Below are 25,394 nucleotides of genomic sequence, written 5' to 3'. Positions count from 1 at the left end.
TCAGGTGTTCTAGCCCTTTAATCCAGTGCTGAAGGTACAAAGGCAAATGAGGTTTAGATTTCAGCCTCTTAGTAGCTCATATGCCAATGAAGTAGGCACATAGGCATACAAATATTGTAAGAAATATGTAAACTGAAAGGACTAAGAATCTCGAAAATTACTTCTGCCTGGGGTAACCAGGAGTTGGGTTAAAATATGAGTAGGTATTTTAAGGTGCAGGGAGGGAATAGTACATGCAGAGACACAGTGTTTTGACAACAGAAAGAGTGAGAAGTTACATTTGCTGGAGCTTAAGTGATTTAGAATAGTAGGTATGTGAGAGAAAATGTGGTAGGTTGAGGCCTTGTATGATCTTTTCAGTGATTTCCCTTCTTTTTTCTTCTTTCATCTGGTGTCTGCCTCTGGTAAATGAGGCCCCTTCCTCAGAAGATATATGTTTGTCTAAAATGTTGATTTCTCTACACACAGGGAGATTTGTTGACTTTGTGATTATGTTGTCTTCTTTTTGAAGAATAGGATTCCTACTTTTGTGTAGAAATAGCTTTTCAAATTCCTATGTCAAATTCAGTCACACACCTTGCAAGGGAACCTCACAGATGACTCAGAAGAAAGACTTGCCACGTAATGGCTCATTCTCCGATTTTATGGCTGTATATTTCTCTAAAGAATGAAAACACAAGGTCAGCCCTGAGTGTAGGGCACTGCTCAATCTGCCCAATGCTGTCTACTGTCATCCCTTGTTGAATTTATTGCAACTTGACAACTGAAAAAATTATCGTCATATGCTCTTCACTCATCATTAAAGCAGCTTTTTTTTTTCTTTATTTCAATGAAGTAAGATTAAAGGAACCTTTGGGTACCAATGAAAATATTAACTAAACCAAAATATACTTTCTGAATAAGAATTAATTATGGTTCTGAAGGTAATAGTAAAAATTGTGTTAAAATTTTAGTCCCTGAGTAAAAAGAACAAAGCTGGAGGTATCACGTTACCTGATTTCAAATTACACTAGAAATCTATAGTAACCAAAACAGCATGGTACTGGCATAAAAACAGACACATAGACCAATGGGAGAGAATAGAGAACCCAGAAATAAATCCGCATACTTACAGCCAACTCATTTTCAACAAAGGCATCAAAAACATACATTTGCAAAAGGATAGTCTCTTTAATAAATGCTGCTGGGAAAACTAGATAACCATATGTAGAATAATGAAATTCCTGTCTCTCACCATATACAAAAATCAGCTTAAATGTGGCTGGGCATGGTGACTCATGCCTGTAATCCCAGCATTTTGGGAGGTCAAGGCAGGTGGATCACCTGAGGTCAGGAGTTCAAGACCAGCTGTGCCAACATGGTGAAAAATGGTGGTGCACACCTGTAATCCCAGCTACTTGGGAGGCCGAAGCAGGAGAATCACTTGAACCCAGGAGGCAGAGTTTGCAGTGAGCTGAGATCACACCATTGCACTCCAGTGTGTGTGACAAGAGCAAAATTCCAGCTCAAAAAAAAAAAAAAAAAAGACTTAAATATAAGACCTAAAACTATGAAATTACTAGAAGAAAACATTGGGGAAATGCTTCAAGACATTGGTCTGGGCAATAATTTTTTGGGTAAGACCTCAAAAACATAGGCAACATAAGTAAAAATAGACAATTGGGAATATATCAAACAAAAAGCTTCTGCACAGCAGTGGAAACAATGAACAAAGTGAGGAGACTACCTACAGAATGGGAGAAAATATTTGCAAACTATCCATTTGACAGGGGATTAATATCCAGAATATATAAGGAGCTCAAATAATAGCAATAAAACAAAAACAAAAACAAAATCCAATTAAATTTGATAAAAGATCTGAATAAACATTTCTCAAAAGAAGACATGCACATGGCCAACAGGCATATGAAAAAATGCTCAGCATCACTACAGTGAGAATGCCTATTATCAAAAAGGCAGAAAATAACTGCTATAGTTTGGATATTTCCAAATATCCAAACCCTCTATTGGAATTTGATCCCCGGTGTTGGAGGTGGGGCCTAGTGCGAAGTATTTAGGTCATGGAGGGGCAGAGCCCTCATCAGTGGCTTGGTGCCATCCTTGCAGTGAGTGAGTTCTTTCTTTATTACTTCCTGTGGGAGCTGGTTGTTACAAAGAGCCTGGCACCTGCCTCTTCTCTCTTTTGCTTGCTCTTGTCATGTGATCTGCATATACCCCTTTGCCTTCTGCCATGAGTGGAAGCAACCTGAAACACTCACCAGAATTGGATGCTGATGCCATGCTGCTTGTACAGCCTGCAGAACTGTGAGCCAAATAAACCTTTCTTTATAAATTACCCAGCCTCAGGTATTCCTTTATAGCAACACAAATAGACTAAGACAATAGCAAATGCTGTTGAGGATGCAGAGAAAGAGGAATGCTCAAAGACCACTGATTGGAATGTAAATTAGTACAACCACCATGGAAAACAGTATGACGGCTCCTAAGGAAACTAAAAATAGAAATAGCATTTGACATAGCAGTCTGACTGCTGGGTATGTATTCACAAGAAAGGAAGTCAGCATATTGAGGAAACATCTGCACTCCCATTTTCATTGCAGCACTATTCACAATACCCAAGATAATGGAATCAACCTAAGTGTGCATCATTGGTTGAAGGATAAAGAAAATGTGATATGTATATATATGTATGTAGATAATGGAATATTATTCCGCCATAAAAAGAATGAAATCTTGTCATTTGCAACAATAGGGATAGAACTGGAGAGCATTGTATTAAATGAAATAAACCAGGTACAGAAAGACAAATATTGCATGATTTGTCATGTGGGAACTAAAGAAACCTGATCTCCTGCAGACAGTAAAATGGCAGCCAGGAAGGATAGTGGAGAGTGGATGATAAGGAGGGGTTGGTTTATGGGTACAAAAATACGGTTAGATAGAAGGAATAAGATTTAGTGTTCAGTGGCATAATAGGGTGACTATAGTTAACAGTAATTTGTTGAATATTTCAAAATAATTAGAAGAGTAGATTCGTAATGTTCTCAGCAAAGAAAAGATAAATATTTGACGTAATAGATATCTCATTTACCCTGATTTGATCATTACACATTGTATATATGTGTCAAAATATCACATGTACCCCCACAATATGTATAATTACGATATCAACACAAATAAAAATTTAGCCCCTATTTTCTTTTGTGGGAATGGAACTTGAATTTAATCTGGTAAGACTATGAATTGTTTCAATGAAATTGTAGGTCCAGCTTCAAATAACTTGACTACATAGGTCTTAGGTAAAATCTAACTCATTAGCAATTTCTTTGGAGGTAAAGAGTACAGTAGCCTGGTGTCCTTGGTGCTTATTTTTATTTATCCCTGTACCTTGACTATAAAAGTTATGAAAATCTGAATTTGCTGATTGTCTGGAATTGGGAACCCTTCTTCACTATTGTAATTGTATTCAGCTGTTGCTGATCTTGAAGGCTAATAGATGGTTCTAAGTTTACTACATTTATCACCACAGAACTCTCTACTTAGGTTAGGTTAGGCAAGGCTGTTTATGACCATTCATTTTGTCAATTGTGATTGATCACTAAAAATGATTGAGCTTGGGGCCCTCAAAATAATTTTTAATGGCTTTATTGAGATAGCATTGATGTATAAAAATTGTATATATACAAGATGTACAGAATAATTTTTAATATGTAACCTACCTTACTCTTTATGGGCTCTTTGAAGCTTTAAAATCAGACATTCTCTATTTCTTCTTGTTAATAATTATTAATTATTTTTCTCTAAAAAAGTCCAGTGATGTTAGCATTCTCACTGATTGGCCTTTGAATATATTAGCATGTGGTGAATTTTATGAGATTTTAAGATGTGAACAATGCAAAGTCATTTCAGAATAATTTTCTAATTTATCCTAAGTATTTACCTTAGAATTACTATTTGCAGTACTTTTTGCTGTATGTGAGAAGAGATGGGTGGGGCTTGGTGTATATGCTTTTATTTTAGAACAGACCTAAGTGACAAAATAGATTTCTTTCCCTGTTTTCCTTTGCCAAAGGGTTAAGAGGGTAAACATTTTGTCTCTGGTTTTCTATAAGACGAGCCGTGGTGTAATGTTTGCCCTAAATTTGATACTATTAGCCTACTATAGAAATGTTCTTTTAAAGTTAGTGTATAAATAGCTTTAAAATTAGCATATAAAAATCTTTTTAAAGTTAGTGCATAAATAACTTTCATTTGATTTTTGACTTGATGGATAACAAAAAAAGCATTTTGTGTGAATCACTATGGCTCATATAGATGTTAAATTTTTAGGTTTATTACTCATCAGAGATCTTCTGTATTGAAATTCAACTTTGTAACAAACAGTATTTTTTGCTGTGCACAGCTAAAGCTCAGAGGAAAAAATGTCAAATCTTATATAGCATAGCATAGTTGAAAAAGTATTTTATATTTTTATTCTATTTATCATGTCTTTATCACAAGTTAGTGACGTGGTTATTGTCCACCTTTTTTGTTTTTTCTTTTGCAAGTGAAAACTAAAGCTCATTTCTTTGTCATTGAGATAGAAAATGACAATATGGCCAGATGCAGTGGTTCTTGCCTATAATCCTATAGCACTTTGGGAGGCTGAGGCAGGTGATCACCTGAGGTGGTGAGTTGGAGACCAGCCTGGCCAACATAGTGAAATCCTGTCTCTCCTAAAAATACAAAAAATAGCTGGTCTTGGTGGTACATGCCTATAATCCCAGCTACTTGAGAGGCTGAGACAGGAGAATCACTTGAACCCGGGAGACAGAGGTTTCAGTGAGCTGAGATTGTGCCACTGCCCACTGCACTTGAGCAGCTTGGGCAACAGTGGGAGGCTCTGTCTTAAAAAAAAAAAAAAAAATCTTGTTCCTAGTCTTCTAACTTCCTCTCTGGTGGTGTATTCGTATGATATAGTCAGCCTCCTGAAAAATTAGTTTTGGTGTTAGTTCATTTTGAAGAACCTGATTGGGTCACAATATGAGACTGAATTCCAGTTTTGGGAAAGAGTGTCAATTTTTTTTTTTTTTTTTAATTTCAATGTACATCTGTAGGATGTACAGATTTGTTACGTAGGTAATATGTGCCATGGTGGTTTTCTGCACCTATCAACCCATCACCTAGCTATTAAGCCCAGCATGCATTAGCTATTTTTCCTAATGCTCTCCCTCCCACTACCCCACCCCTCGACAGGCCCCAGTGTGTGTCATTCCCCTCTCTGTGTCCATGTGTTCTCAGCTTTAATATGTTAACACTTTTCTCTTTGTTTTAGCCTGAACACACCACCTGGAACTAAAGTTAAGCTCTCAGGCATTGTTGACATAAAAAATGGGTTCCTGCTCTTGAATGACTCTAACACTACAGTTCTTGGTGGTGAAGTGGAACACCTTATTGAGAAATGGGAGTTACAGAGAGTAAGTGTAAACTATGGCTTGAACTTTTGAAACATTACACTCTTTTTTATTGCATTAAAGAGCTCTTTCAAAAATGAGTAAAATTAGTTCTTTGTGTCAGAGTTGAATAGAATGGAACATGATTATCTTTAGAGAAACTATCTTTGTCTAAGCGTATTGTTTCTCTAAAGTAGATATACTTTTTCTGTATTTGTTACATTTTATTCCTTATGTTTAAACATTCTTTCCTGACAAGTTACAAAACTGTCAAGATACCAGTTATAAGCTATGTACAATTTATTTGTGTATAATTCTTTCTGCAAAAAACAAAAGTGTGCATATATATGAATATATATATACCTGTCTTATCTACAGACACACATACGTGCAAGTAAAAGTAAGTTAGAATTTCACTATAATGGAGTTCTTGTTGTGCTTGACTTCCTAGTCTCATTAGTTGATATTTTCCCTCATTTATATGAACAATATCTTCATCCTTACAGTCATGTAGGTTATCTTGTAATCGTTCCTCTACTTTGCTTCCAACAACCATTTCTGTTGATCCATTGCCGTCAAATCTCATATCACTTCCTTGCTCTTCAGTTCTTATTATTACTGTAGTTTAGGTCTTTAGTATCTCTTGCCTGGACTGCTGTAGTAGCCTTTTGACTGTCTATCCACATATCCTTTCTCCATCTTCTAATTTATTTTATGTACTTTCACCAGGTTTTCTTCCTTCAGCATAGTTGAGATGCTTTTATTTCAAATGCCTTAATTTGAGATCGAATGCCATTTATAATCTAGCCCTAGTTCGTTTACGTTTAATTTTCAACTTTCTAAATTCTTCCACGTAGATCTTGTTGTAGCCAAATGGAGTTGCTTCGTCTTTCTTTGATTCTCTATGATTTCCTCAGTTATACATTTTTAATAAAATGTTTTTCCACTTTTACGTTATTCATCTTGTTTTTTCTCTCCTGATCCCCACATAGCCAAATCATCCCTGTGCTTTTAGACCCAGATCAAATGATTGCTTCTTCTCAAGGTGAAGTACTTGTTTCCTTATTGAATTCTTTAAGCATTTTATTATTTTTAACAGTGTATTGCTTTTTACCTAGCAGTAAAATTATGTTCATTTCTCATCTCCTTTAACAGATAGTATGCTTTTGAGGCCAGAATTTTTGTTTGTATCATCTTTCTTAAGTTCTGCACATATTTGTTAGATGTGTAGATGTAACACCATGTGTAGATACGGTGTTGGGGTCTTGCGTCTGTATCTCATGTTACCCTCCCAGTAGTTTTTATAAGGGCTGTTAAATAACTTACTTTATGATTAGACAGGTGGTGGATCTGAGCACAATCCAAGACCATTTTTTTTCTATTATACTAGAGCAGCCTTTTCGTGATCTCCAAAGCGGTAGCACTGAACTTTACATGCAATAGGCATCATAAAAAATACTCATGGTATAAATGAATTACAAAGCACATAAAAATATTTGTGGAATGAATGAATTGTAAAACTAATTACTCCTTGAGCTGAAATGTATTCTTGTGACACCCTCAAATCTTGCCTGTTTTGTAAAGTCAGCCAAGGGCCTAAGCAATATTTCAAGCTTTTGGTATTTTATGATACACTATTCTCCTGTTTTCTGAGTTGGAAAGTGCCTGTGTTTGGGAGGTAAATAGATAAGGACATTAGGCACATTTTTATTCCTTAGTACTAATTTCTTATGATATGAATATGCTATGACTTGGGCTGCTGTACTATGCAATATAACGTAATGTTCCACAACTGCATTGTTTAATTGAAAATGTCGCAAAAAAGTAATTCAGAAGTAGCTTTATAGTTTTACATAAACAGCCAAGTTTGTGAACTTTTTCCTAGAGAAACTTCACCCATTTCATGGGATCTTTTCGTATGCTGATATAATTGTATTTTTTTAATCAGTAGAGAGTTTTTAAAGTGTGGTAAAATGTTCTCAAGTCTAATACCTTATATAATTTTCCCACAACCCAGTCCCATAGCCAGGACCACTTTGCTAACAACTGTAAACATTCGTAGGAACCTTCTCACCAACACACACACACACACACACACGTGCATGCAGAGTTTAGTAGTAGTTTGATAATTGCCCTTGAAATGTTTAATTATATATCTCTGCACTTGACTTCCTGCAAGTCACATTAGTATTTCTTATTAGGGAGTGATAAAAATTTACATTTAAAATCGTTTAAAAACATTTTGATATGATTATAGTTCTTTATGGTAGCCACAGCAATGTAGGAAACAGGGAAAGTGCAGTTACTTGAGCAGCTGGCAGTGATATACATAGAAATTATAAACCATAAAGCTAATGTTGGAAGTGAAGAAACACTAAACCTTCAGTAAACTATATGCAGGCATTGTAACTGTAGCAAGTTGGTACCAGATGTAATTTACAAAATGCTACAGGTTTATAAGTTTTAGTGCCCCCAAACTATAGATTAAAAAAAATTTTTTTATTGTGGCAAAGTATACATAACATAAAATTTAACATTTTTAACTTAACATTAACTTAACTTTAACATTTTTAACTTAACATAAAACTTAACTATTTTTTAAGTGTAAATTTCAGTGGCATTAGGAACATTCGCATTGTTGCACAGTTGTTACCAACATCCACCTCCCTAACTTTTTCATCTTCTCAAACTTAAACTCTGTACCCATTAAACAGTATCTCTGCATTCCTTCCTCCTCTCAGTCTCGGGCAACTACCATTCTACTTTCTGTCTCTGAATTTGACTAAGTAACTCATATGTGTGGAATCATACAGTATGTATCTTTTTTGTGCCTGTCTTATTTCACTTAGCATAGTATTTTCAATGTTCATCTATGTTGCAGCGTGTGTCAGAATTTCCTTCCTTTTTAAGGTTGGATAGTACTCTATTGTATATCTATACCATCTTTTGTTCAGTTATCCATCAATGGACATTAGGGTTGTTTTCTTGTGAATAATGCTGTTATGAACATGGGTATACAAATACCTCTTTGAGGCCCAGCTTTCAATTCTTGTGTGTGATCTAGAAATGAGATTGCTGGACCATATAATTGTATTTTTAATTTTTTGAAGAATTGCCATACTGTTTTATATTTACTTTACACTCATTTCCACCAGGATTGTATAAGGGTTCTAGTTTTTTACATCCTCACCAACGGTTGATATTTTGTGTCTTTTTGATAGTAGCCATTCTAACATGGGTAAAATAGAATATCATTGTAGTTTTTTTTTTTTTTTTCTTTTTTTGATATGGAGCGTTGCCCAGGTTGGAGTACAATGGCGCGATTTCGGCTTATGCAACCTCTGCCTCCCAGGTTCAAGCGATTCTCCTGTCTCAGCCTCCCAAGTAGCTGGGATTACAGGTGTGCACCACCACACCCAGATAATTTTTGTATTTCTAGTAGAGATGGGGTTTCACTGAGTTGGCCAGGCTGGTCTCCAACTCCTGAACTCAGGTGATCTGCTGGCCTCAGCCTCTAAAAGTGCTGGGATTATAGTTGTGAGCCACCGTGCCCAGCCTTCATTATAGTTTTGATTTGTATTTCCCTAATGCTTAGTAATACTGAGCATCCTTTTGTGTGCTTATTGGCCATTCGTATATCTTCTTTGGAGAAATTTCTATTCAAGTTCTTTGCCCTTTTTTAATCAGGTTGGTGGTGGTTGTTGTTGTTGTATGAGTTATTTATAGATTCTGGATATCAGTCCCTACTAAGATAATATGTTTTGCAAATATTTTTCCCATCTCATTTGTTGTCTTTTCACTGTGTTGATAGTGTCTTTTGATGCATAGAATTGTTGAAGAGTTGTTATAGGTTTAGCTTTTATGCTTAGGTCTTTGATCCATTTTGAGTTAATTTTTGTATTAGTAAAGAATCCAGTCATACTTTTGCATGCGAATATCCAGTTTTCCCAGCACTACTTTTTGAAAATAGTGTTCTTAATGAATGATCTTGTCACCCTCATAAAAAATTATTTGGCCATATATTAACAAATTTATTTCTAGATTACGTGTTCTGTTTCACTGGTCTAAATGTCTATCTTTATGCCACACTGTTTTGATTACTGAAACTTTTTATTAAGTTTCATAATTGGAAAGTGAGACCTTTTTCAGGATTGTTTTGGCTATTCAGCATTGAGATTCCATATGAATTTTAGGATAGATTTTTCTTTTTCTTTTTTTTAATTTTACTTTAAGTTCTAGGGTACATGTACACAACGTGCAGGTTTGTTACATATGTATCCATGTGTCATGTTGGTGTGCTGCACCCATTAACTCGTCATTTACATTAGGTATATCTCCTAATGCTATCCTTCCCCCACTTCCCCCACCCGCCGGCAGGCGCCAGTGTGTGATGTTCTCCACCCTGTGTCCATGTGTTCTCATTGTTCAGTTCCCACCTCTGAGTGAGAACATGCGATGTTTGGTTTTCTGTCTTTGCAATAGTTTGCTCAGAATGATGGTTTCCAGCTTCATCTATGTCCCTGTAAAAGACATGAACTCATCCTTTTTTATGGCTGCATAGTATTCCATGGTGTATCTGTGCCACATTTTCTTAATCCAGTCTATCATTGATGGAGATTTGGGTTGGCTCCAAGTCTTTGCTATTGTGAATAGTGCTGCAGTAAACATACATGTACATGTGTCTTTATAGCAGCATGATTTATAATCCTTTGGGTATATACCCAGTAATGGGATGACTGGATCAAATGGTATTTCTAGTTCTAGATCCTTGAGGAATTGCCACACTGTCTTCCACACTGGTTGAACTAGTTTACGTTCCCACCAACAGTGTAAGCATTCCTATTTCTCCACATCCTCTCTGGCGCCTGTTGTTTCCTGACTTTTTAATGATCGCCATTCTAACTGGTGTGAGATGGTATCTCATTGTGGTTTTGATTTGCATTTCTCTGATGGCCAGTGATGAGCATTTTTTCATGTGTCTGTTGGCTGCATAAATGTCTTCTTTTGAGAAGTGTCTGTTCATATCCTTTGCCCACTTTTTGATGGGGTTGTTTGATTTTTTTCTTGTAAATTTGTTTAAGTTCTTTGTAGATTCTGGATATTAGCCCTTTGTCAAATGGGTAGATTGTAAAAATTTTCTCCCATTCTGTAGATTGCCTGTTCACTCTGATGGTAGTTTCTTTTGCTGTGCCAGAAGCTTTTTAGTTTAATTAGATACTGTTTGTCAATTTTGGCTTTTGTTGCCATTGCTTTTGGTGTTTTAGTCAGGAAGTCCTTGCCCATGCCTATAGCCTGAATGGTATTGCCTAGGTTTTCTTCTAGGGTTTTTATGGTTTTAGGTCTAAATTTAAGTCTTTAATCCATCCTGAATTAATGTTCGTATAAGGCGTAAGGAAGGGATCCAGTTTCAGCTTTCTACATATGGCTAGCCAATTTTCCCAGCACCATTTATTAAATAGGGAATCCTTTCCCCATTTCTTGTTTTTGTCAGGTTTGTCAAAGATCAGATGGTTGTAGATGTGTAGTATTATTTCTGAGGGCTCTGTTCTGTTTCATTGGTCTATGTATCTGTTTTGGTACCAGTACCATGCTGTTTTGGTTACTGTAGCCTTGTAGTATAGTTTGAAGTCAGGTAGTGTGATGCCTCCAGCTTTGTTCTTTTGGCTTAGGATTGTCTTGGTGATGTGGGCTCTTTTTTGGTTCCATATCAACTTTAAAGTAGTTTTTTCCAATTTTGTGAAGAAAGTCTTTGGTAGCTTAATGGGAATGGCATTGAATCTGTAGCAGGATAGATTTTTCTATTTCTGCAAAAAAAAAAAAAAAAAAGATCATTGGGATTTTGATAAGGATTATGTTGACTCTGTTGACCACTTTGGGTAGTATTGATACCTCAACAATATTAAATATTTCAATTCATGACCCTGGGAAGTCCTTTTCATATTGTTCTAAATTGTTTGTGTGGAGAAACACAACTGATTTCTCTGTGTTGATTTTGCATACTGCAACTTTATTGAATTTATTATTCTGGCAGTTTTTTTTTTTTTCTTTTTAGTGTGAATGTTTGGAGTTTTCTACATATAAGGTCATGTTATCTGTGAAGAGTTAATTTTATTTTTCCTTCTCAATTTGAATACCTTTATTTCTTTTTCTTGCCTTATTTAGCCCTGGCTAAAACTTTTAATAGTGTGTTGAATGAAAGTGATGAAAATGACATCCTTCTCTTGTTCTTGATCTTAGAGGAAATGCCTTCAATCCTTCACTATTGAATATGATGTTAGTGGTGGGGTTTTTATATGTGGCTTTTATTAGGTTTGAGTAGTTCCTTTCTATTTTTAGTTTGTTGTATATTTTTATTATAAAAGTGTGTTGAGTTTTGTCAGATGCTTCCTCTGTGTCAATTGAGATGATCATGTGTTTTCCCCTGCTTCATTGTGTTAATGCATTACATTGATTGATTTTTATATGTCAAAGCATTCTTGTATTTTGGGAATAAATCCCATTTGGTCATCGTCTATAATGCTTTTTATATGGTAGGGGATTCTGATTACTGGTTTTTCATTGAGGATAAATTACTTTTTTCCTAATTTCTAAAATTTTGTTAACATGCAGGTAAAATTTACCGTCTTAACCATCTTAGATATACAGTAGTTTTAAACACATTCACAAATGTTCAATATCACTAATCAAAATGCAAATCAAATACAGTGAGATATACTACCTGACAGCCATTAGCCATTATGATGGGTACTGTAAAAAACAAAAAACAAAAAAACCCAGAAAATAGCAAGTGTTGGTGAAGATGTGGAAAAATTGGAATTAAGCCTTGTGCACTCTTGGTAGGAATATAAAATGGCATAGTTGCTACAGAAAACAGTATGGCAGTTCCTCAAAAAATTAAAAATAGAATTACCATATGATCCAGCAATTCCACTTATGGCTATAAACCCAAAAGAATGGAAAACAGGTCTCGAAGAGATATTTGTGTACCCATGTTTATAGCGGCAGAGGGCGTTATGCTAAGTGAAATAAGCTGGGTATAAAAAGACAAATACCATGCGATTCTACTTATGTGAGATACTGAGAGTAGCAAAAATTATAGAGAGAGTACAATGGTGATTTCCAGGGACTGGGGGAGGAGAGAATGGGGGAGTTATTGTTTAATGAGTACAGAGTTTCAGCATTAGTAGACCATTTACTTGTAATGGAACTCAGTATGGAAAGTTTTAATTCTCCTATCTTGCTATTTCTTTTGTTGTTTTGCTTTTTCTTTCCTGTTTTACTCCATTTTCTGCTGCTATAACAGAATACCACAGACTGGGTAATTATGAAGAGAAGAAATTTATTTCTCACGGTTCCAGAGGGTCAGAAGTACAATAACATGGCTTTGGTATCTAACTAGGGCCTTCCTGCTGCATCATAACATGGTGGAAGGGCAAGTAAGCATGTGAGATAGAGAGAGGCTGGGAGATAAACTTCATCTTTCTTCAGGATTCTGCTCCCAAGATAACTAACCCATTCCTGTGATAACAGCATTAATCTATTCATGAGGGAAAAATACTCATAATCTAATCACCCTTTGAAAGTCCCACCTCTTAACACTGTCACAATGGCAATTACATTTCAACATAAGTTTTGGAGGGACATTCAAATCATAGCACTTCCTTTTAAATGAATTGCATTTTTTAAATGATTCTGTTTTCTGCATTATTAGTTTATCAGCTATATTGTGGGTGGCAACCCACCCAGGTACCAAGGCAAGAGACTGAGGGCACAAGCTGTTCCAGTATAATAAAGAAAATTTATCGAATAAGAATAGTTATACTAGAAATAGATTGCAGATATGATTATATATGAATATCATTAATTATTTGTAGTATTACTCTTTATTCCAATATTATAATAATTTTTGTTTTATAATTATAACCTAGGAAAAACCAGGCCATACAGAGATAGGAGCTGAAGGGACACAGTGAGAAGTGACCAGAAGACCAGTGTGAGCCCTCTGTTATGCCTGGACAGGGCCACTAGAGGGCGCCCTGGTCTAGCGGTAACGCCAGTGCCTGCGAAGGCGCCGTTACCTAGTGGACCTTGGTCTAGCAATAGCCTCAGTGCCTGGGGAAGGCACCCGGTTACTTAACAGACCAGGAAAGGGAGTCTCCCTTTCCCTGGGGGAGTTAGAGAAGACTCTACTCCACCACCTCTTGTGGAAGGCCTGACTAATGTCAGGCCTGTCCGCAGCCTGACTGTCTCCCTGTGATGCTGTGCTTCAGTGGTCATGCTCCTGGTTCGCTTTCGTGTTCCACCCTGTACACCTGTCTCTGCCTTTTACATAACAGTAGCAGAATTAGTGAAAGTACTAAAAGTCTTTGAAATGCATAGAATAAATAATGGTGTAAGCTGTCCTCTCTCTGTCTCTGCCTTGGCTGCCAAACAGGGAAGGGCCCCCTGTCTGGTGGACACGTGATTCACGTGACCTTACCTATCATTGGAGATGGCTCACACTCCTTACCCTGCCCCCTTGTCTTGTATCCAATAAATAACAGTGCAGCTAGGTATTTGGGGCCACTACCAGTCTCTGTGCCTTGGTGGTAGTGGTCCTCTGGGCCCAGCTATCTTTTCTTCTATCTCTTTGTCTTGTGTCTTTATTTCTATAATCTCTTATCTCTGCACATGAGGAGAAAAAACCCACAGACCCTGTAGGGCTGGACCCTGCACTATATGACTGTGTTTTTGTTTTTAAGTGGTTGCTGTAAGGTTTAAGATGTGTACCTTTAACTTCTTTCTTTCTACCTTCAATAATATATACCACTTTATGCATATTGTAAGACCCATACAATTTTATGCTTTCATGTACCCAGTTTTGTCTCTATGCTGGTTTTGTCATATACTTTACATTCGTTACAAGGGTCACAACACATGGTTTATTTTTTTTTTTCCCTTAAAGGGTTTTTTAAAACAATGAAAAACATTTTTAAAGATATTTTTGTCTTTCTACACATTTACCATTTCTGTCCGTCGCTCTTTTCTTTGGTAAAGATCAAGTTCCTGCATGGTGTGTCTTTTAGTTCAGGTTAGCTGATGATAAAGTGTTTTAGTTTTAGTTTGTCAGAATTTTTTTTTTTTTTAACTTTTTAAGGATATTTTCTCTGAATGCATGTTTCTACGTTGAAAGATTTTTACATTTTTTGTTTAGTGTTTTAAGGACATCATTTCTTTGTCAATTACCTACTATACTATCTATAGTCTATAGCAATGTTTTTTATGTCATGTATCTTTTCTCTATCTACTTTTAAGCCTTTTCCTTTTTTTTTTTTTTTTTTTCCTATTTTTATTTTAGGTTAAGGAGGTGCATGATGTGCAGGCTTCTTACATGGGTAAATTGTGTGTCACTGAGGCTTGGTGTATGAAAGACCCCATCACCCAAGTAATGAGCATAGTACCCTATAGGTAGCCTTCCAACTTATTTCCTCCTCCCACCTTTCTCCCTTAAGCAGTCCCCAGTGTCTCTTATTCCCATCTTTGTGTCCATGTGTAGTCAGTGTTTAGCTCCCACTTATAAGTAAGAACATGTGATATTTGGTTTTCTGTTCCTGCCCTAGTTTGCTTAGAATGATGGCCTCTAGATGCATCCATATTGCTGCAGAGGACATTATTTCATTCTTTTTATGGCTGTGTAATATTCCATCATGTATATCTACCACATTTTCTGTATCCAGTTCTGTGTTAATGGACCTCTTTGTTGATTCCATGTCTTTGCTATTGTGAATAGTGCTGCAATGAACAAACGAGCGCATGTGTCTATGTGAAGTAATAGTAGTTCAACTCAGTTCTTTGAAGAATCTCCGAACTGTTTTCCACAGTGGCTGGACTAGTTTACATTCCTACCAACAGTGTATATGTATTTTATTTTCTCTGCAACCTTGCCAGCAGTGGTTGTTTTTTGACTTTTTAATGGTAGCCATTCTGTTATGAGATGGTATCAAATTGTGGTTTTGATTTGCATTTCTCTAATTTTTAGTGATAATGAGCATTTTTTTCATGTATTTGTTGACCATTTATATGTCTTCTTTTGAGAAATGTTTGTTCATGTCATTTGCCTGTTCTTTAATGAGGTTATTTGTTTTTTGCTTGCTGATTTGTTTAAATTCCTTACAGATTCTTGATAGTAGACCTTTGTTGGATGTACAGTTGACAAATATTTTTTCCCATTCCATAGGTTGTCTGTGTACCCTGTTTATAGTTTCTTTTGCTGTGTACAAGCTCTTTAGTTTAATTGGGTCCCACTTGTTATTTTTGTTTTTTGTTACAGTTGCTCTTGAGGACTTGGTCATAAATTCTTTGCCAAGGCTAGTCTCAAGAAGGGCATTTCCTAGGTTTTCTTTATTGTTCTAGATGTTACATTAAAGTCTTTAATTCTTCTTGAGTTAATGTTTGCATATGATGACTGGAGGGGGTCCAGTTTCAATCTTCTGCATATTGGTTAGCCAGTTATCCCAGCATCATTTATTGAATAGGAAGTCCTTTCCTCATTGTTTGTTATTGTCAAGTATGTCAAAGATCAGGTGTTTGTAGTTGTGTCATTTATTTCTAGGTTCTTTATCCTGTCCCATTTGTCCATGAGTCTGTTTTTGTACCCAGTACTCATTGTTATGTGTGACTATTTTTGTACCAGTGCCATTCTGTTTTGGTTATAGTAGCCTTGTAGTACAGTTTGAAGTTGGGCAGCTTTTTTTTTGTTTGTTTGTTTGTTTGTTTTTTGCTTAGGATTGTATTGGTGATATGGGCTCATTTTTGGTTCCATATGAATTTTAGAATAGTTTTTTTTTTTCTAATTCTGTGAAGAATAACATTGATAGTTTGATAGGAATAGTGTTGAATCTGTAAATTGCTTTGGATAGTGTGACCATTTTAATGATATTGGTTCTTGCTATCTGTGGGCATGGAACGTTTCCATTTGTTTGTGTTGTCTCTGATTTCTTTGAGCAGTGTTTTGTAATTCTTATTGTAGAAAGCTTTCGCCTCCTTGTTAAGCTGTATTCCTAGGTATTTTATTCTTTTTGTGGCCATTGTAAATGGGTTTGCATTCTTGATTTGAGTCTGGGTGCTATTGGCATATAGAAATGCAACTGATTTTTATACATTGATTTTGTACGCTGAAACTTTACTGAATTTGTTTATTGGTTCCAATAATAACCAATTCTGGTGGAGTCTGTGGGGTTTTCTCGATGTAGAATGATATCATCGGCAAAGAGAGATAGTTTGACTTTTTTTTTTTTTATTTGGATGTCATATGTTTCTTTCTCTTGCATAATTCCTCTGTCAAAGACTTCTAGTACTATGTTGAATATAAGTAGTGAAAAGTGGGCATCGTTGTCTTGTTCCAGTTATCAAGGAGAATGCTTCAGCTTTTGCCTGTTGAGTATGATGTTGGCTATAGGTTTGTTATAGATGGCTCTTATTATTATTTTTGTTTTTGAGACAGTCTTACTCTGTCACACAGGCTGGAGCACAATGACACAATCATAGTTCAATATAACCTTGAACTCCTGGGTTCAAGGGATCCTTCTGCTTCAGTCTCCTGAGTAGCTGACACTACAGGTGGACACCACCAACTCTGGCTAATTTTTAAATTCTTTGTAGAGATGAGATCTTGGTTGCGCAAGCTGGTCTCGAACTCCTAGTCTCAAGCAATCCTCCTTGTTTGGCCTCCCAAAGTGCTGTGATTACAGCCCTGAGTCACTCTGCCCAGCACAATGGCTCTTATTATTTTGAGGTATGTTCCTTAGTTACCTAATTTGTGGAGAGTTTTTAACATGAAGGAATGTTGAATTTTATTGAAGGCCTTTTCTGCATCTATTGAGATGATTATGTGGTTTTGTTGTTAATTCTGTTTATGTGGTGAATCACATGTATTGATTTGCATATGTTGAACCAACATTGTGTCCCAGGGATAAAGACCAGTTGATTATACTGAATTAACTTTTTGATGTGCTGCTGGATTAGTTTGCTAGTATTTTGTTGAAGATTTTCTCATCTGCATGTATCAGGAATATTGGCATGAAGTTTTTTTGTTGTTGTTGCATCATTGCCAGATTTTGACATCAAGATGATGCTGGTCTTTGTACAAAGAAGTAGGGAGAATTTCCTCCTCCTTGGTATTTATGGAACAGTTTCAGTAGGATTGCTACCAGTTCTTCTTCATATGTCTTATAGAATTTGGCTGTGAATATATCTGGTCTAGAATGTTTTTTGGTTAAGAGGTTTTTTTTATTAATGATTCAGTTTCAAAACTTTTTATTTCACCCCCTTCCTGGTTCAGTCTTTGGAGACTGCTTCTAGGAATGTATCCATTTCCTCTAGATTTTCTAATTTGTATGCATAGAGATGTTCGTAGTCGTTTCTGAGAATCTTTTGTATTTCTGTGGGATTGGTTGTAATATCATATTTGTAATTTCTGATTGTGCCAGTTTGGATCTTCTCTCGTTTTTGTTAATCTGGCTAGCAGTCTATCAACCTTTTTTTTTTTCCTTCTTTTTTGAGACAGAGTCTCGCTGTGTCTCCCAGGCTGGAGTAGTGCAGTTATGCAATCTCGGCTCACTGCAGCCTTCACCTCCAGAGTTCAAGCAATTCTCGTGCCTCAGCTTCCCAAGTAGCTGGGATTGCAAGCCTGTGCCACCACATGTGGCTCATTTTGGCATTTTTGGTAGAGACAAGAGTTTCACCATGTTGGCCAGAGTGTTCTCAAATTCCTGACCAGAAGTGATCTGCCCACCTTGTCTTCCCAAAGTGTTGGGATTACAGGCATGAGCTACCGTGCCTGGTCCACAGTCTATCAATCTTGTTTATTCTTTCAAAGAACCATCTTTTGTTTCCATTGATCTTTTATTTGGATTTTGGCATCTCAATTTCACTTAGTTCTCTGATTTTAGTTATTTCTTTTCCTTTGCTAGCTTCAGGGTTAGTTCTTTTTATTCTTGTTCTTCTAGGTGCAATGTTAGATTGTTAATTTGATAACTTTTTTTTTTTTTTTTTTTTGAGATGGAGTCTCACTCTATCATCTAGGCCAGGGTGCAGTGGTGCAGTCTTGGTTCATTGCAACCTCTGCTTCTGGGGTTCAAGTAATTCTCCTGCCTCAGCCTCCTGAGTAGCTGGAACTACAGGCACGCACCACCATGCCATGCCCAGCTGACTTTTTTTGTATTTTTAGTAGAGACAAGGTGTCACCATCTTGGCCAGGCTGGTCTTGAACTCCTGACCTCAAGTGATCTGACCACCTTGGCCTCTCAAGGAGCTGGGATTACAGGCATGAGCCACCACACCCAGCCAATTTGAGAACTTTCTAACTTCTTGTTGTGTAGATGGTTAGCACTAAAAACTTTCCTCTTATCACTGTGTTAGCAGCATCTAAAAGATGTATGTTATGTCTCTCTTTTCATTAATTTCAAATAATTTTTTGATTTCTGCCTTGATTTCATTGTTCACCCAGAAGTTATTCAGGAGTAAGTTTTAAAATTTCCATGTAATTGTGTGGTTTTGAGAGATCTTGCTATTGATTTCTGTTTTTACTGCACTGTGGTCCAAATGTGTGCTTGGTATGATTTTGATTTTTTTGAATTAATTGAGACTTGCTCTATGGCCAAGCATGTGGTCAATCTTAGACTATGTTCTGTGTGCAGATGAGAAGAATGTATATTCTGTGGTTGTTGGGCAGAGGATTCTGCAAATGTTTATTAGGTCCAATTGATTGGGTGTTGAGTTTCAGTCCAGAATTTTTGTGTTATGTTTCTGCCTTGATGATTTGTCTAATGCTTTCAGTGGGGTGTTGAAGTGTCTCACTATTATCATGTTTGTCTAAGTCTTTTCATAGGTCAAGAAGAGCTTATTTTATAAATCTGGGTGCTCCAGTGTTGGGTATGTACATATTTAGGATAGCTAAGTCTTCTTGTTGAGTTGAATTCTTTATTATTATGTATGTCATGCCTTTCCTTGTGCTTCTTAATTGTTGTTGGTTTAAAGTCTGTTTTAGTTGACAGAAGAATAGCGACCTCTACTCTTTTTTGTTTTGTGTTTGCCTGAAAGATGTTTCTCTGTCTCTTTACTTTGAGCCTCTGGGTGTCATTACTTGTGAGATGGGTCCCTTGGAGACAGCAAACAGTTGAGTCTTGCTTCTTTATCCAACTTGCCACCCTATTCCTTTTAAGTGTGTCATTTAACCATTTTATATTCAGGGTCAATATTGATGTGTTAGGGTTTGATTTTGTCATCGTATTGTTAGGTGGTTGTTATGTAGACGTGATTGCATAGTTTATAGTGTCAGTGAAATATGTGTTTAAGTGTGCTTTGTGATGACAGGTATCATTTCTTCATTTCCATGTTTAGCACTCCCTTTAGGAGCTCTTGTAAGGCAGGTCTGGTAGTAATAAATCCCCTTAGCATTTGCATGTCTGAAAAGGACTTCATTTTTCCTTTGCTTATGAAGCAAAGGAAATTCTGGGTTGGAATTTCTTTTCTTTAAGGATATTGAAAATAGGCCCTATTCTCTTCTGGCTTGTGAGTTTTAAGCTGAAAGGTGTGCTGTTAGCTGAATGGGATTCTTTTTGTAAGTGCTCCTTTTCTCTAGCTGCCTTTGTGATTTTTTTTCTTTTGCATAGTATGTCACAGAGGTTCTTTGAATTTCTTCAGTTTGCATGTTGACCTGTCTAATGAGGTTTGGAAAAGTTCTGTGGACTGTATCCTCAAATATTTTTCCAAGTTGATTGTTCTCTCTTCTTCTCTTTCTGGAATGTCAGAGTTGTATGTTTGGTCTCTTTACATAACCACATATTTCTTAGAAGTTTTGTTCATTTTCTCAATTATTATTTACCTCAGCTTGGAGGTGTTCTCACAGGAGAATGCCATGGGTGTAGGGTGCTGCAAGTGGGAGTGCTCCAGTGAGGAGGGCCCCACAGGCAGGGGGTGTTATAGCCAACATGATGGGGAGTGCTGCAAGCAAGGGGGCCACATGCAGGAAATGCTCCTGTGGTGACAACTGGGGCGCTTTTGGTGGGAAGTGCCCCAGTAAGGGGCACTGCAGGCAGGGGGCCATATGGGAAGGGGGTACAATCTGGTGGGAAGCACTCTGGTATTGGTAGTTGGGTTGCCTTGGGTGGGCAGCTCTGGTGAGGTGTACCACAGGAGGGGGGCATTCTGAGAGGGTGGCAGGGACTCAGCAGGTGGGAAGTTTTCTGAAGGGGTGGCAGCGAGGTCATAAGCAAACAAATTCTGGCAGGAGGCTGTCAGCAGAAGTGCTCTGGTGGGGCAGTGGGAGCTGCACTACTTGCAGTCATGGCCAGGCAGGGACTCTTAGAGGAGTGTTTTCTTTATTACTGATTTCAACAATTCGATTTTTTAATTATGATGTACCTAACATGGCTGGTGTGTGTTTTATCCTGTTTGGTTTTCAGTGAACTTTTTAGATCTATGAGTTTATTGTTTTCATCACATTTAGAAAAATGTGATTTGGCCATTATTTCTTCGTATGTATTTTTTTCTCTTCCCTCTTTCTACTGTGTTTTTTTTTTTTTTTTTTTTTTTGTATTATATCTTCAATTACACATACATTAGACTGCTGGTAATTTTCCGACCAGTCACTGAAGATCTATTCATTTTTTTCCCCAGCCTCTTTTTGGTAGATTCTATTACTATACCTTTAAAATCACTGATCTTTTCTTCTGTCTTATTTTATTTACTCTTAAGCCCATCCAATGAAGTTTTCATTGTTGGTGTTTTTTTTCTTTTATAGAAGTTCCATTTGGTTCTTCTTTTTTTGTATTTTTCTTTTCTAGTTGAATTTATGTTTTATTTTAAATACTTACACATAGTTTTAATAGCTGTTTAACACTCTGTTTGCTAGTTCATCATCTTTGTCATCTATGGCCCTGTTTCTCTTGTCTAAATTTTCAGATGGTTATGGTCACATTTTTCTGTCTTGACATGCCTTGTAGTTTTTGCTTAGATTCTGGACATTGTGATGTTGGTAGTTGTTGAGAGCCTGGATTTTGCTATTTTCCTTTAATGAGTATAAGACTTAGCTTTGGTCAACAGTTAATTTACTTTTGATCAATTTGACCCCTTCAAGACATGTATTCAAGCTTTGAAAGGAGTATCTAGCATAGCCTTTGTTCCAAATATTTTTTAGCCCTCTGGATTTCTACTCCTTGTCCTGAATGAATGTCCAAAGAGTTTTTAGTCTGCATGGTCTGATCTGGGTGGATTGTCTGTATACCCTTTATGAGTTCTGGGAATTGTTCAGCTTACAACTCTTTTTTGCTCAGCCTTGTTCTCCACAGTGACTCAAGGGAACTACTATGAGAGTTTCTGGAGCTTCTTTTCTATGCAGGTTCTTCTTTCTGAAACAGCCCCACAACTTCCAGTTGCATCAGCCTGCTTGAACTGTGAGACTGATATTCTCAACTCAGCTCTCTATGATCTCTGTCTGCATCATGGTTACAAGCAGAAAGCCATAGCTCACCTTTTTTTTTTTTTTGCCTTCTCTCAGGGATAATAGTCTTGCATTATCTGTTATCCTGTGTCTTAAAACAGTTGTTTCTTACACATTGTCAAGATTGTTATTTGTTTTTATTTTTATTTTTTTATTTTTATTATTTTTTTTTTGAGATGGAGTCTTGCTGTGTCGCCCAGGCTGGAGTGCAGTGGCACGATCTCGGCTCACTGCAAGCTCCGCCTCCCGGGTTTACTGCCATTCTCCTAGCTCAGCCTCCTGAGTAGCTGGGACTACAGGCACCCGCCACCGCAGCCGGCTTATTTTTTGTATTTTTAGTAGAGACGGGGTTTCACCGTGGTCTCGATCTCCTGACCTTGTGATCCGCCTGCTTCGGCCTCCCAAAGTGCTGGGATTACAGGCTTGAGCCACCGCGCCCGGCCTGTTATTTGTTTTTAAAGAGAGAGTAAGGATTGCTCATGTACCTTTATCAGATCCTGTAATATATTTTTAATTATATAATGTTATTGAGCTATGGTGTTATTTGCAATTCATGAACTTTTAAAGGAAATGATAGTGTAAGTTGAAATGATTTATAGCTGTTTGAATAGTCTTTGTTTATTATTTAAATTAAGGAAAGGGCCTCTTGATAATTGTATGCATTTGTCATTTTTAAAAATTAGGTTAATATCTTAAATATAGGCTTTAAAGAAATGTGGCATTCTTTAAAATATTCATACAGTTTAAATTATTTTTTGCTAAATAAACTGAATGTTGTGCTTGTCATTACTCTTAATTATCTTTATAAAATATACAGTGTTTATACGATTCAGGAACTCTGGAATATGCTTGAATTTGCACATGGTGATTTTTTTTTTTTTTAACTTTGTCAGCTGCTACTATACATCATATTTTGATCATAATGGTTTCTGTAATGATAATGATTAAAATGCACAAAAAGTTTAAAGTTGAGATGTATTAAGTAACAACTAGTAAGACAGATGTATGTATATATTAATACCTCAAAACCAAAATAAATCAGAGGAATAGATAACTGAAGAGAGTCCTGAAGACTCCTTATGGGATTTTAGAAAGACTTTATCATGTGAGAAATTGCTTTTGCCAGAAGATTTTCTTTCCATTTTCATAATACATTGTTATCTCTCTAGCTTTATGAGATTTCAGGAAAAAAGAAAACTAAAATTAGTTGGATTTGGAAGCTTATTTTTAGTTAATGAATAATTTGTTGAATACTTTTTCAAAATATGAATTGTTTTGCAAAACAAAACAGGAAAATATAGTATAAGGAAAGTTAAGGAAATTTTAGTATAATTAAAAGAACCTCCATATTATATACTATAACAATCTGTTCTCTTTAAGTAGTTAGAAATCACCCTTATGTTAACTAATAAATTTTGTGTCTAAAAAATTTATTTTTGAAGATAATTTCCAGGTAATATTTGTCTCTCATAGCTTTATGCTTTAAAATGGAATTCTGTTACCAAAGTTTGTTATTTTTGAATTTGCTTCTTAAGAGGACTGTTTTCTCCTTAGGGGAACGGCTTGATAAATATTTCTGTAAGTTATATGTGAATATGTGTTTTGGTAATATGTGAGAAGAGTCTTTGCCTAATTATTGAAGCTAAGAATAATATTTTTTTTTGTGGTTTGAAATACTTTATGGAAGACCTTTTTTTTCCTATTTCTTGTAAGAATCTACTCAAATAGGTAGATTCCTATTACAATATAAATGCTGGAGATATATTTTTTATGTATAACTGCTCCTTTGTGACTGGATTTTTTCCACAGAGCTTATCAAAACACAATAGAAGCAATATTGGAACTGAAGGTGGACCACCTCCTTTTGTGCCTTTTGGACAGGTAATGACTTTTGTGTTGGCGGATGAATTTAGGAAAAAGTGTTTTTTGTTAGCATTCAAGCTGTGTTTCATTATGTGCTGAACTATTTATTAAGAGGTTATGGAGTTATTTGGAAATACGAAGTTCAAGGAATTTAATAATTTTGAGGTTTTTTTCCTTCACTGTAATTATATTGTTGATGTTTGCAAGAGCTGTTAACCCAAAGACTGAAGCAATTAAGAGCCATATCTGAAGAGTAACTTATAACTAATTAAAATAGGATGGGAGAGGGTTTTTTTAAAGAGAAATTCAAAAGTAAGAAGACAAAAATATGTCATAATTTCTCACTTGTTCATTAAAAACATTAGAGGGGGAGAGAAAAATAAAGCCTCACAGAGTGATCAAAGTGCTGCTTTGAAGCATCTTCCCTTCTGACCAGTATCTTGTGACTTCACTTGTCTTCAGCATCAAATCGATTCTCAACAATCTTCTCCAGCCTGCTCTTGCTTTATCCCTGACAATTCTAAGAATAATTCATGTGGCAACTTGCTCTTCTCCTGATGATGCCATCAAAATTTAGCTATTGGTAATCTGTCTTGCATTTGCTCTTTAATTTTCTTCAAGAGTGCTGGGCTGGCTAAGAGTAGCAATGAGTTATGGACATAACAGGTAGGCAACAGATGTACATTTCCATAATAAGGTTTATTATGTGTCTATGTGTCTAAATTTTGGTATTTAGTAAGATCATTTGACTGTTACCCTCTTTAAAAGCCTTTTGCAAGATCTACTCTAACTTAAGTTTAAGTCATTTTTGCATCAAACCTATTTTAAAGCATTTTAAAAATAATGTTGATTTTTTTTTTTTTTTTTTTTTTTTTTACTGAGTTTGGAAGAAGAGATAGCCAAGATAAAAGGAAGTATGAAGTCCTATGGTGTGATCCATGTTGATGGTTGATATTCTCCCAGTGTAATGAAAACCCCCATAGGGAAAACAGTGCAAACATTCTAATAACTTATATTTGAAAATAATAGTATATATGTAAAAATTTACCCTTAAACATTTTGGTGATAACATTTCTCTTCCAGAGAGACTTATGATCTAATTATTCTTAAGACTTTGAAGTGTATTTTATAGCTTCTTGAGGGTTAGAGAATATAATAAAGGGTATAATTTCAATAATATTATTTGGTTATAAAGTTCATTCTGAAAAAATTCTTATATAGCATCTTACAGCCTTGTACATGGGTTGAAGGTAGGTAATGCTGGCTGTGTATGGGCATCAACATGATATGTTTGTATTACTGAAATTTTTCTGTATTTGTGGAACACATTTCTTTGAGATCTTCTCATTTTCCCTATTAATGAGTTGGGAAAAAGTTCATTTTATATGATTTTTACTGGTAAGATTGGACTGAAGATCAGAATCGAGGGCTTCTTTTTAGGCAGTGATGCCTTTTTTTACTTTATGAGACAAAAGTATAAAAACTTTGAAGCCTACAATGTAGGGGGAAGGTATGTTTTTAGAGTGTGGTTTATAAGTGCAGAGACATCTTTTTATATGTTAATATAATTGTACTAACCAATCCACATAGGGATACTGTGGTATAATATGGGAATTAAG

The 25,394-nt window shown here is 36.0% G+C and overlaps 1 protein-coding gene across 4 annotated transcripts in view; it reads left to right on the top strand.

Moving 5' to 3' along the window:
* Nucleotides 1-25,394, top strand: part of TDRD3 (tudor domain containing 3) — a 191,349-nt gene that overhangs the window by 65,813 nt on the left and 100,142 nt on the right. For all 4 annotated transcript variants that reach the window (XM_030922261.1, XM_030922259.1, XM_030922260.1 and 1 more), the window contains exons 5-6: nucleotides 5,315-5,456; nucleotides 23,722-23,793. In XM_030922261.1, coding sequence (XP_030778121.1) covers nucleotides 5,315-5,456; nucleotides 23,722-23,793 — 214 coding nt within the window. The remainder of the gene's footprint in view (nucleotides 1-5,314; nucleotides 5,457-23,721; nucleotides 23,794-25,394) is intronic.

The sequence above is a fragment of the Rhinopithecus roxellana genome, chromosome 18 (genome assembly GCF_007565055.1).
Source record: "Rhinopithecus roxellana isolate Shanxi Qingling chromosome 18, ASM756505v1, whole genome shotgun sequence".
Classification (NCBI taxonomy): domain Eukaryota; kingdom Metazoa; phylum Chordata; class Mammalia; order Primates; family Cercopithecidae; genus Rhinopithecus; species Rhinopithecus roxellana.
Note: the sequence above shows the minus strand (reverse complement) of the source record. Positions and strands in the feature narration are given on the sequence as shown.